Below are 11,589 nucleotides of genomic sequence, written 5' to 3'. Positions count from 1 at the left end.
CCAAACAAACTGTTAGAAGCAAACACGAAAAGAAAAGAGCAATTTATGCAAAATACCCTTTGAGCTTAAAATAATTATCTTTCTCTACCCATTTAAAAACTAATTACGATATACATATCCTGTTAAAATTAATTATCTAACCTAGCTTAGCTTGATTTGGCTTGGTTCGACTTGGCTTGGCTTGGTTGGCGCGGCTCGACTTGGTTTGTCTCGGCTCGGCTCGACTTGGTTTGTCTCGGCTCGGCTCGGCTTGGTTTGGCTTTGCTAAAAAAGGGTAGGGGGAAAACTTTACGGGTAGGATGGATAAATAGTTTGTGGTGGGTGGGTTTGCAATCCCCTAAATTTTTCTCGCCGATTCCTAGACTCAATGCTGAAGGAGGACAATTCCAATTGCAGTGCCATATTAGTCTTAACAAAAGTGTATAATAGAGAGATTCATTTATCTCTCTACTAATCTTCTCAAACATTGCACCGACAGGAGTAGGACGTGTGAATTTGGAAAAAGAAGGTAGAAATATTTTTTGTTTTTCTAAAACATCAAATACTTTGAAACAAATTCAACTTGTCAAAACGAAGTTTGTAAAAGGAAAAAAGAAGTTCTAAACAGCAATATATTAGAAAGCAGTAACACAGTGATATAGATGTTGGAGTTGCGGAAATTTCTGTAAATGTATCATTAATCATACCTGATAATGAGATTAACGGCCAGGTGAAAAAATAAATAACTGATATTTCTGCTATTCAGTTGATGAATAATTCTAGACCACTGGATGTATGCCTACCCCAAAAAAGAAGAAAAAAATTGGTTAAACACCGAGCGCGAATAAGTTCTTTTTTGAGAAAAGATATTACAAACGAACTAGGTGTTTAGAAAATGAATCAACGTCAAGAACATATGCTTTAAGAGATGGGCCCGATGCAAATATTCTAATATCAGTATTCACACATGTACAATATCTACCAGCTAACAATTGGTCTTCTAGAGACGAAAAAGCAACCATAGGGACAAAACCTTATTAGCAGTTGTTGCCAATTGTGAAAGCTACAACACAAGAATCTACTACCATTTACATATCAAATTCCTAACCAGTAGCAAACTACTTCCTAACGGTAAAACAAACAAGAATGTGGGAAACTTAAAAAAAATATTGCTCCTGAAAGAAAACAACTCTATGAATATTGAACCCCATAGCAAACCAGCATGAATCAATGAGTCAAAACTTTTACATCATGACTTCCCCCTTCCCGTGGCTCCTTCACGCTGGCTGCGGAAATGACTGAGAAGTTGTTGTGCCTGCTCCACCATAAGGAGAAAAAAATACAAACGTTATCACCCTGAAGCTGCGATAACTAACATTGAAAAATAAAAGGATAAAGAAAAAGAAAAAGAAAAAGAAAAAAATGTGTCATGGCGTTTCAGGGCACACACACTGTGGGTGTATATTCAATGTGGTTAAAAGCAGCTTGAAGTTTGTCAAGAGCGCAAGCGCTGATACATACCAGATCATACAAACCCTCCCATAAGAAGAGCAGAATCTATTCCTAAGTAAAACGTTTTCTAGTTATTGGACAAATAAGAACACTCTTCAAAGAAGACGAGCTACGTACCTTCTCCTTTGCTCTTGGGGAGCCCGACTGAGACAATGCAACAAGAGGTGGGACAGCACCTTCTTGCAACACTAATCGACAATACTTTGGACTGTTGAGACACAGTTGCAGCAGTATTGAGGCAGCATTTTCCTTTCCCCTCTGAGATCCAGTTTCAACAATCTCGACTAGTGATGGTATACCCCCTTCTCGGGCAATAGCTAAGGAGCCCTCTGCAATAGTAGACAAATTTGCAAGAAGAGCAACAGCCTTATCGACCAATTCATTTGAAGGGTCCAACAACCTAATGAGATGCTTCACAGCTCCAGCCTGAACAATGCGAGCCTTATTTTCATGAAATATTGACAGGTTAAATAATGCTGTAGCAGCATCTTTCTTCCCTCTGATGGTACCCGAACCAAGAAGATCAACCAACGCTTTAACTGCTCCAGATCGCCCAATCTTTTTCCTGTACTCTTCCAAAAGAGACAGACTAAAAAGAGCTGCCGCAGCATTCTCTTTTGCTCCAGCATTTCCTGTTCTCAGGACATGGATAAGGGGTTCAAGCGCCCCTTGTTCTGCAATAATGGCCTTGATGTCTTCATTTATTGATAAGTTTAGTAGTGCTGTGACAGCATGCTCTTGAGTTAACTTCACATCAGAGTGTAGCAAAGAGATGAGTGGAGCAATAGCCCCACATCGGCCTATAATAGCTCGGTTTTCCATGTTGTGCTTTGCAAGAAACCGCAATTCTGCTGCAGCCGTCGTTTGCACCTCAGTTGATTGACTATCCAAGTCTCTAATAAGCTTTTCAACATGGGAACTCGTGGTCAGATCATCAGGCATTGATTTTGTTGGTAAGGAAAGCTGTCTAGCGTGGTTGTGGAGTCCATTCACAGCCATTCCACCCATTGTTTTGGAGCTGTGATATTGCCTTGCAGATAAATTAGGAGAATTCCCAACACTCTTGTTACACGGAGAAGAAACGCGGTAATCACATTGTACCTCTCCAGATGTATCACTCACATTATCATGTTTGCTTGATATCCTGGAGACATCAGTTGACGCCGAGGGAAGATATTCAATACTGGAAACAGCACTTGATACTGATTCGCTCCTGCTGTGGCTATAGGAAACCCCTGAGGATGTGTGGCCAGATTTTTCAGCCTCCCTGATATGGCATGCACTAAATTCTTCTTCACTTAATTCAGAGGTGCAATCAATCTTCTGACTTTCAAAAGCTTGTCCACCTTGAAGAGAAAGTCTTGATGTTGAATTGCTAGTTTCTGAAGAACCTCGCATGTCGTCCATATCAGTAAGATGTCCAGATTTTGATGAGATTCCATCACGAGTGGACTCAAGATTCCCGTCGTCCAGTTTCACCTTGTTTTCTTCACACCAATTTTCTATCAGAGCCTTGACAGTGTAGTTTGGGATAAGATTTGAATGTGCGAGCACTTGGAGGGTTTTGGGGCATGTACTTAGTCCATGATCCAGCCATTTTTGAATCGAAGTCTTCTCATAAGTTTGGCCTGAAGCAATAATGACTGGATTCACCATCAGTTCCAGAGACAAAGGACACCGGAAATAAGGAGGGATCTTAATACCATCTATGGCCTTTAAGGTGTCAAGTTCAAGCATGCAATCACGAATATGAGAGAAGAGGTCAACGGAAATGGTGATCTTATCCAAATCTCCTCTTGTTTTATTATCTTTAGCCTTCATTCTCTCCTTCTCTAATGCAATACATTCATTCAACAGTTCTTCGTGAGATGTCAAATTAAGGGAGTGAATAATTTCTGTCAGGCTTTCAGAACAAAGTATCTTTCCTCCTTCAAGAGCCACGTTTATGTGTTTTGATATTTTCCCCACTTCGCAATTCTGAAGTTCCTGTATGAAGTGCTGAAGCACAGGAAATTGCAATCAGTCCAGATAATGTCAGGATCAAATAATTAACTGAGCTAGATTTAATGCAATATTAACAAGACAATGAAGGATACAACTAAAGACTCGTGATATTTAAAATGCTCCAGACCTGAATTTCAGAAAGGCTCAAAGTGGATGGTGATGATTCTACTAATTTACTTAAAATGTGAGATATCTTGAGTGCAAGGCTCTGGATTTTCAGCAATTGTGGCTCGCTCTGGAAAACCTGGAATATCAAATATCTAATAAGTTCTTATCAAAAAAATAGAAATGGAAAAGCTTGTGATAGGCTAGATTTGATTTTCCGTCACTTTGCTTCAATTCAATAAAACTGGACGATATAACAACTGTGGCTCAGTCCAAACAAGTCTGGTTGACTATATGAATCCTCACTAACCATGTTTCTTCATTTAAGCTCAACTCATGTATGATAACTGAAAAGAAATAATTTTTTTCAAACTGGAGATTTTATGGTAGAATGATATCAGGCGCGCAGCTTGATCTAATTTCCAGATTTTACAAATGGAGGATGAAAAGTAAAAGATTTACTACATATCCGGATTTCAATAAAAAGGTCGCCCTTCTCCTCCAAGGAGGGAGACCAAAAAAAAAGCATTAGAGAACTGATAAGAACATCATTCTCATGAATCATGAGCTTAGACATGAGCATTTGACGTGGTTATTGATATTATATTTATCCCCATTTAGATCAGCTGGATAAATGCAACACATTGATCTTACTCAGCAAGGCAAGTATATAAAAAGCCTGCAGAAAGTTTGTCCAAAATGAGAGTACTAGTCTACTAGATACATATGTGCATTCCTTTTTTTGATAGGTGATACATAAATCCATTCTATTTATGTGATAACAACACTTCAGTATTTCTGCACTTTGAGATAGTAATCGGAGCTGTGCATAACATGATCTATACTGAGCAGGCCTGATTATGTAAGGTATTTAAAGACTTTATTACACGAACATTATCTAACATAAGAAAAAGTTGGTCTGACATAATCAAAGCAAATAAAATAGCATAATACTTATCAACAGCACAATAAAACACCAACTCTCACTATAAGACAGTTGAGGACACCATGTACAGGCAACCAAGAGTTTTATTCTTCTTAGAGAGGAAGACTATTTCCTCAGAATTATCCACAACGACTAGTCTCAAACAGAGAAAGCAAACTAACATGAAAGGTAAAGGAAATGACAACGGCACTCAGGTCCTAACCACAATAAGAGGTAGCTTCATGTGCTGGCAAGTAATCAATGTAACATTGACAGCACAGAATTTAATCATGGATGATGAATCCTTTTAGAATGAATTATGTTTGAACAAAATAAATGCAACAGAAATTACAAAGTGCGAACTCCTTGGAAGCTGAAACATGAAAGCGTATACTTAATTAGGGAACAACAGTCAGATCAATTAACTCTGCCATGCAACCTACAGAAGATCCTAAATGTTGCATTCAGTTTTCCTTCATTTTGTGAGGATATGTCTACAACAGAGAAGGAAATTAAAAATGGCCGTTACCCAGAGAATCTTGCTCTTCTTAGGAGACCATTCTTCCAGTAATTCTCTAGCTTCATTAATGGCTATGTCCAGTTCTTCACACTGCCTTGATATGGTTTCATCGGAAGGAGCTTTTTGTTGAGCAATATCATCAAGTACTGGTTTTAAAAGCTTCAACAAAATCGCAATATTTTTATAACTCTTTTGACCAGGCATAGTCTTTGATGTTAGACACGTCACAAGATGAATGAATCGAGAGATACTGTTTATAAGGCACCTTACAGATGTCAACTCCATTAACCTGTCATGCATAAATCAAAAAGCATATTATCTACGCGGAGACTGGCAACAGATAGTCAAGATGAGGGGTGGAAAGATGCAGGTTAGATGTAGTTGTGATGATTGAACAGAACAACTACCCCTCTTATACCTTCTTCTTATATGGTTCACAAAAAATTCTCCGACAGCAAAAACTGATCAGTTTGGTAATCTTTTTGCCCCAACTTATAGAATACTCTTTCCATATCAGAACTTCCAAAACACTAGGTCATATCTTACCATCCACCTAAGCGCTGGTGAACACACACACTTGGTACCTACGCTAGTGGGTAGTAGCAGGTACCAAGTGAAATAGACAGGTGCGCTGGCTTGAACACCACCGTTACAAATAACAACATTCGAACTTCAAGATGTTTAATATATTTCCACCAATAATCTAATCATAACGATTTTCACAAGTTTCTAGAATTTAATTCATTTCACTACCTATTTAAACTTGTAATCTGATGTTCTTTTTCTCTATCAAAGTAACTTCTCTCACCCATCATTTTGGTATTTTTGCAATGCTACTTATATAATACTATGCAAATCAACTAACAACAAGTGTCTCACATATTATCAAAAGGGAGAGAGACAGAGAAAGAGGAGTAGCAAGTTAACAAGAACAAGAGATCAAAAGAGAAACAAATATAACAAACAATTATAAGTGATCTTTTTTTTTTGATGAAGTAATATGTTTCATTAAGAAGGCATCAAGAAGATGCAAAGTTACAAGAAGCATAAGAGCTACATAAACAAAAATTACAGGAGAACATTGTTTGCCTCAAATCAAAGTCTCAAATTAGGACAAGTGAGCTAACAAAATCCAAAAGCTGTCCTGTACTATTTATTGGTGACAACTTTGTCCAGCAAAAAAGGTTAAGAAGGCATTTGGATTTGAGTAAGTGATCTAGGAGCATGACGTGAAGTCCGGACATCGATCTTATTATCTATTCAATGAACTACAAACTACAAATGCTATCTTGAGACAGTTTGATATAGCTATCATGTGCTTAGATGGAAAGCAGTATGAATAGAATTACTTTGTGTCAAATGTCTGTCCTACAACTCTTTAAAAGTCAAAATCTACTTGTTCTACCATATTTTTGCACAGATTGGACAAATTAGCACAAAATTTCAATTTCAAGTACCTTGAGCAATAACAAGCAGCACTAGTTAAAGAATTACCATCAAATTCTATTTCCTTAAATGAGTTCACACAAATCCTTTTTTTTCCACTTTCCAAAGTTTAGATATACTGAAACCACAATGCCAAAATTAAAAAACATTTGATTTAGACACCAAAATAGATAAAAGATTAAAAAAAAATTTAGCACATATGATATTGTTACATTGTTTATTGGCAACTCCCGAAACTTAACAATTAAACATCATAGCAAACCACAGCTAAATCAAACAAGAAAAACTGAAAACAGAATTGAAAAATATTAAGATAAAAACAAAAACCCACAAAATACAATTACAAACCATAAAATCCAATTAGCAGATTGAATTAAAAGTAAGAAAACAGCAGCTTTGGTTGTACCTGGAGCTTAGATGGTGCACGAAAAAAAAAATCAGATCTTGAAAAAACAATGGTGTTTCAAAAAGGGAAAAAATCTCAACATGAGTATTCAAATGGGTAGAGCATAGAATCAAATGACTCCTTTTTCTCCAACAATTCTTGCCAACCCTTTTTGCAGTGTTTCATTGTAGAGAGAAGGAGCAAAAGGGAAGAAAAGAAAATAATGTTAAATTGGTGGGGCCCTTTATAGCTGCATATTTGTTTGGTGATGCTGTGAAAATTTATTATACTAATTAATGTGATTAATTAAGGATTAAAATATGGGGTAATAGGAATCTAAATTATGAACTGATAAAAGGGGAAATTAATTCTTGGAACATTGCAGAGAGTACCATCCATTTACTTTCCAGAAATGACAGTATTTGAAATGACTAATGAACCCTCCTGATAGAGTTCAATATTTTTTCTCCGTGCCAATCACAAATATAATTAATACTTAATTATTATTACCAAATGAATTTGGAGTGCTAAATAACAAATATTATTGCTCCTCTTCTAAAAATGAAAAGTTTTTCAAATGAGATGAAAGCAATAACCTCTTTAGTTGGGCTGAAAAATATTAAAATTTCTATTCTTTTAATTTTTCAATTCCTTGGGAGTTTTTTTAAAAAATATTTTTCATAATTTTTTAGGTTGAAAAATCATTTAGAATTTTACCACTTTTGATCTACATTTATGAAATATTTACGGAAGAGATTTATAGATTTTTTAATAAAATTATCATGTGGATGTGATATGTAAGCAAGCTATTGCTTTTGTACTTAAGTGATTCAGGTTACAGTAGTTGTGGTCCAATTATTCCAACTTAGCAATGACAAAACAGGAAGTCAAAAACCAAATGCACCAATTGCAAATTGTTTACTCCCTCCGCTCCACAATAAGTGATCAATTTATTTTTGACACGTCCATTATGAAAATACTAAATTCTATATAAAAACACATAGTATGACTAAATTATCCTTAATTAAATATTTAATGCGAGGAGTAAGAAAACTTTTTAGGTTTATGTATATAAAGGTAATTTTGTAAAAATAAATTAACCTTTTTTTAATTATATAAATAAACACTTATTTTAGACTAAAATAAAAAAATAAATTGATCACTTTCTCGCGGGAATGAAAAGAAAAACTTTTGAAAAAGATTAACAACATTAATTCTGCTAACTAATCATTGGCAACAATGTGTGGCTAACATGAAAGTGGCGTCGCTTTAATCATCTTGCTTTAAGAAATTGTCAAAAACCAGAACATTCCTCTATTTCGAGTCAAAGGGTCTCATTTTTTTTACGGAGTCAAACGGTCTCTCCGTTTTTATTTTCTTTTTTCCTTATCTATTTAAAATTTGTGTATTGTGTGAATTTTGTAACTTATTCTTTCATTTTAATTTATAAAATAGTTTACGTTGTTATAACAGTAATATTATTTATTTATACGTCACAAGTTCTTAGATTTGAATCTAATTAACCAGAGAGGTGGGGGAAGTACGTGATATTTTTCTGTCAAATTAATATTTTTTATACCATAGTGAATCAAATTATATTTCACTTTCATGCTCGATATAACCTTATTACATAAAAGCAATAGATGGAATACTTTGGTGTTGAAGCCGAGCGTGCAAGAGAAATCATGACAGATGTCAAAGTATATTTGTTCTGGGAAATTATTAATTTATCCATTTGCATGAAGCTGTTTATTTATTTACCACAATAAACATTTTTAAATAAGGAAATGACAGCCTATAATTATTTATTTTGGTCGCTGACCACAAAACAAAAAGGTTTTTGGATATTAAATAATTTTGACCAAAGGACAAGTTGAGAATCGCTGTAACATCAAAATTGACTATTAAATCCACATGCAAGTTTAATGCACTTTACTATACCAAATTAGAAACTCAAACAACAACTTGGCTTTTGCTAACGTCAAGTCAAACTGCCCTAAAGTTGGCATTAAAAATACGGAGTAATATTGATAACGTGCATGGTCCCATTTAGGAATAGGCCAGTCTATGACAACCTAAATCATTTTGTCATAAATTTTCACCTTTTGGCAACCTGCGTTTCAAAGATTTTTCACATTCTGGATATATGTTTTTATGATATTTTTTAGATTACAATTAGAAGTGTTTACCCTCGAAAACGGATAAATACGCGGTTTTAAGGATATGTAATATAATTTGGCACAAATTAAGAAGATAGATTAATATTGAAATTGACGATAAAAGAATAAATGCAAACCACACGAATTGAATAGCCTTGGCCCTCGAGTTCAGTCACCCTTGAACCAAAAGATGTTTCAACTAACGTATTGATGGGTTTTCAATGTCTTTGCATTATGCTTCTTATGTTTTGATGATCTAACAAACTTGTTGTGAAGAACCAGATATAGAACCTGGCCCAGATGATATACATTTCAACTGACCTGGTCCAAGTCTGAAAATCAGCAAATGAATGAACGACCACAGGGAGGAACACAACAGAGACCTGGTGACCTGGACCCTTAGGGTTCTTCGATACAAGTACAAGTCAGTGACCGTCCGCAATCATTATAAAGAGGAACACAACAGGGACCTGGTCCCTTAGGGTTCTCTGACAGAAGTACAAGTCACTGTACAGTTGGAACGTAGCAGCAGAAGGTGACCATCTCGCAATTGTTACAGAAGAGGAACACAACTAGGACCTGGTTCGTTAGTGTTCTCTGACAGAAGTACAAGTCGACTATCCAGCTGGAACGCAACTGCACAAAAGTGGTTGTGCAGACAGTACAACAGTCACTTCTCATTGGGAAAAAACGTGTACCAAGAATTGACATCACTATCTATTGTGATGTCTTTTGTGATATAACAACCTGGTGCAAGGCACAACATCTTTGTGCATTCAGTGATACTCTCTCAAGCATAACAGTGTTTATCCAGTATTGAAGTCACTGGTGTATCAAGAACAAGAAGACAACTCTACTAAGGATCAGTTTCTAAAAGAGTTTATGTACATCCGTAGTTGAGTTGTAATCTTATTATTTGCTCTTCATTGTATTTCCTAGTTTGCTTTCTTAGATGCTTTGTCTTAGGAAAAAACCAAAAATCTGTAAACTTTTGAGTTTATGTTGTGACTAGAAATAGTCATAAGTTTAAAGCCTTTGTAACTAGGAGAGTTATAAAGTGGCTTGTGGCGAGAGCATCACAAGTTAGTTGAAGTCTTTGTAATAGGGTTATTGCAAATTGACTTGTAATAGGGAGATTGCAAGTTAGTGAAGTTAAAAGCCTACAAGAGTAGGTCGTGGTTTTTTGATCCCCTTGTGTGGGATTTTTCCACGTAAAAATCTCTTGTCTTCTTTACTTTCAGTTTCTATAGAATTCTTAGCATTATCTCATATAAGACCAGGTACTCTATAGTTTGGTGGACTCATATAAACTAACAATTGGTATCAGAGCAGGTTCTTTCTAAAAGGTTAACACCTAGAAAGGATCTCAATGGCTGCTCTACCCAACTTTGAGGAAGGACAATCAACCTACAGACCTCCCAGATTCAATAGTTAGTACTATGGCTGATGGAAGACACGCATGCATGATTTTATGATGGCAGAAGATTCAGTACTGTGGGACATCATTTGTGATGGTCCACATGTCCCCATGAAGAAGCTTGAATAAACAGGACCAATGGTACCAAAAGGCAAAAAAAAGTACAGCAACATTAACTGAAAAGTTGTAGAAAAGAACTATCGTGCCAAGAAAATCTTGATGTGTGGCATAGGACCTGATGAGTACAACAGAGTCTCAGCTTGTGACATTGCCAAAGAAATATGGGAAGCATTGCAAACCGCACACGAAGGAACTACTCAGGTCAAACAGTCCAAGATCGACATGCTCACCACAGAATATGAGCTCTTTAGGATGAAGGATGATGAGTCTATACAAGATATGCACACCAAATTCACCTCCATCATAAATGAGCTTCATTCACTTGGAGATGTCATTCCCAAAAACAAGCTTGTAAGGAAAATCCTCAGTGTTCTACCTGGTTCTTGGGAAAGTAAGGTAAATGCCATTACTGAAGCTAAAGATCTACAAACTCTGACTATGGATGAGTTGATTGGTAATCTGAAGACATACGAGATGAAAAGAAAGAAAGATAGTGAAAGAAGAGAGACTAAGAAGGAAAAGAACATGGTACTCAAAGCTGAAAGCAGTGAATCAAGTGATGAAGATAGTGACATGGCATATCTTACTAAGAGATTTCAAACTATGGTTCAAAGACATGGTGGTATACCAAAGTGGGGCAGTTCAAGTAAAGCAAGGAACAACGATCTTTGTCACAGATGTGGAAAGCCAGGGCATTTTATCAAAGACTGCCCACTCGCGAAACAGAAGCAATACAAACAAAATCCTAACAAAGCAGCAAAAAGGAGCCTGGTTCCAGACAAATGATTCAATCGAAAAAGTGCTGCTGACAATATTATTAAGCAGGCTTTTGCTGCTTGGGGAGACTCCTCTAGTAAATTTGAAAAGGAACCATATGCAGAAAATAGTTTCATGATGGAAGTGGAAACTGAAGCAACGAAGTATGATTCACTGTTCGCGCTGATGGCCCAGTCTGATGATGATAGAGAAGATGAAGACGATGAGGTAAACTTCAGGGATGTTCAGAGAAATCTGAAA

At 36.1% G+C, this 11,589-nt stretch overlaps 1 protein-coding gene across 1 annotated transcript; it reads right to left on the bottom strand.

Moving 5' to 3' along the window:
* Positions 1-879: 879 nt before the first annotated feature.
* LOC104229961 (U-box domain-containing protein 3) lies at positions 880-7,048 on the bottom strand. Its single transcript, XM_009782695.2, has 5 exons — positions 6,898-7,048; positions 5,055-5,334; positions 3,623-3,739; positions 1,609-3,489; positions 880-1,294 (listed from the first exon to the last, which is right to left on the bottom strand). Exons 2-5 carry the CDS (start codon positions 5,328-5,330, stop codon positions 1,229-1,231), a joined length of 2,340 nt encoding a protein of 779 aa, XP_009780997.1. The 5' UTR covers positions 5,331-5,334; positions 6,898-7,048; the 3' UTR covers positions 880-1,228.
* Between the last annotated feature and the right edge of the window lie 4,541 nt (positions 7,049-11,589).

The sequence above is a fragment of the Nicotiana sylvestris genome, chromosome 9 (assembly GCF_000393655.2).
Source record: "Nicotiana sylvestris chromosome 9, ASM39365v2, whole genome shotgun sequence".
Lineage (NCBI taxonomy): Eukaryota > Viridiplantae > Streptophyta > Magnoliopsida > Solanales > Solanaceae > Nicotiana > Nicotiana sylvestris.
The sequence above is the reverse complement of the archived record's forward strand: the minus strand, read 5'-3'. Positions and strand labels throughout refer to the sequence as shown.

Coding starts and splice junctions, on each gene's coding strand:
- LOC104229961 (XM_009782695.2), bottom strand. CDS start 5,330: ATGGAGTTGACATCTGTAAGGTGCCTTATAAACAGTATCTCTCGATTC. Junction 3,490..3,622: donor TGAGCCTTTCTGAAATTCAG/GTCTGGAGCATT, acceptor CCTGTGCTTCAG/CACTTCATACAGGAACTTCA. Junction 1,295..1,608: donor CCCCAAGAGCAAAGGAGAAG/GTACGTAGCTCG, acceptor ATGGTGGAGCAG/GCACAACAACTTCTCAGTCA.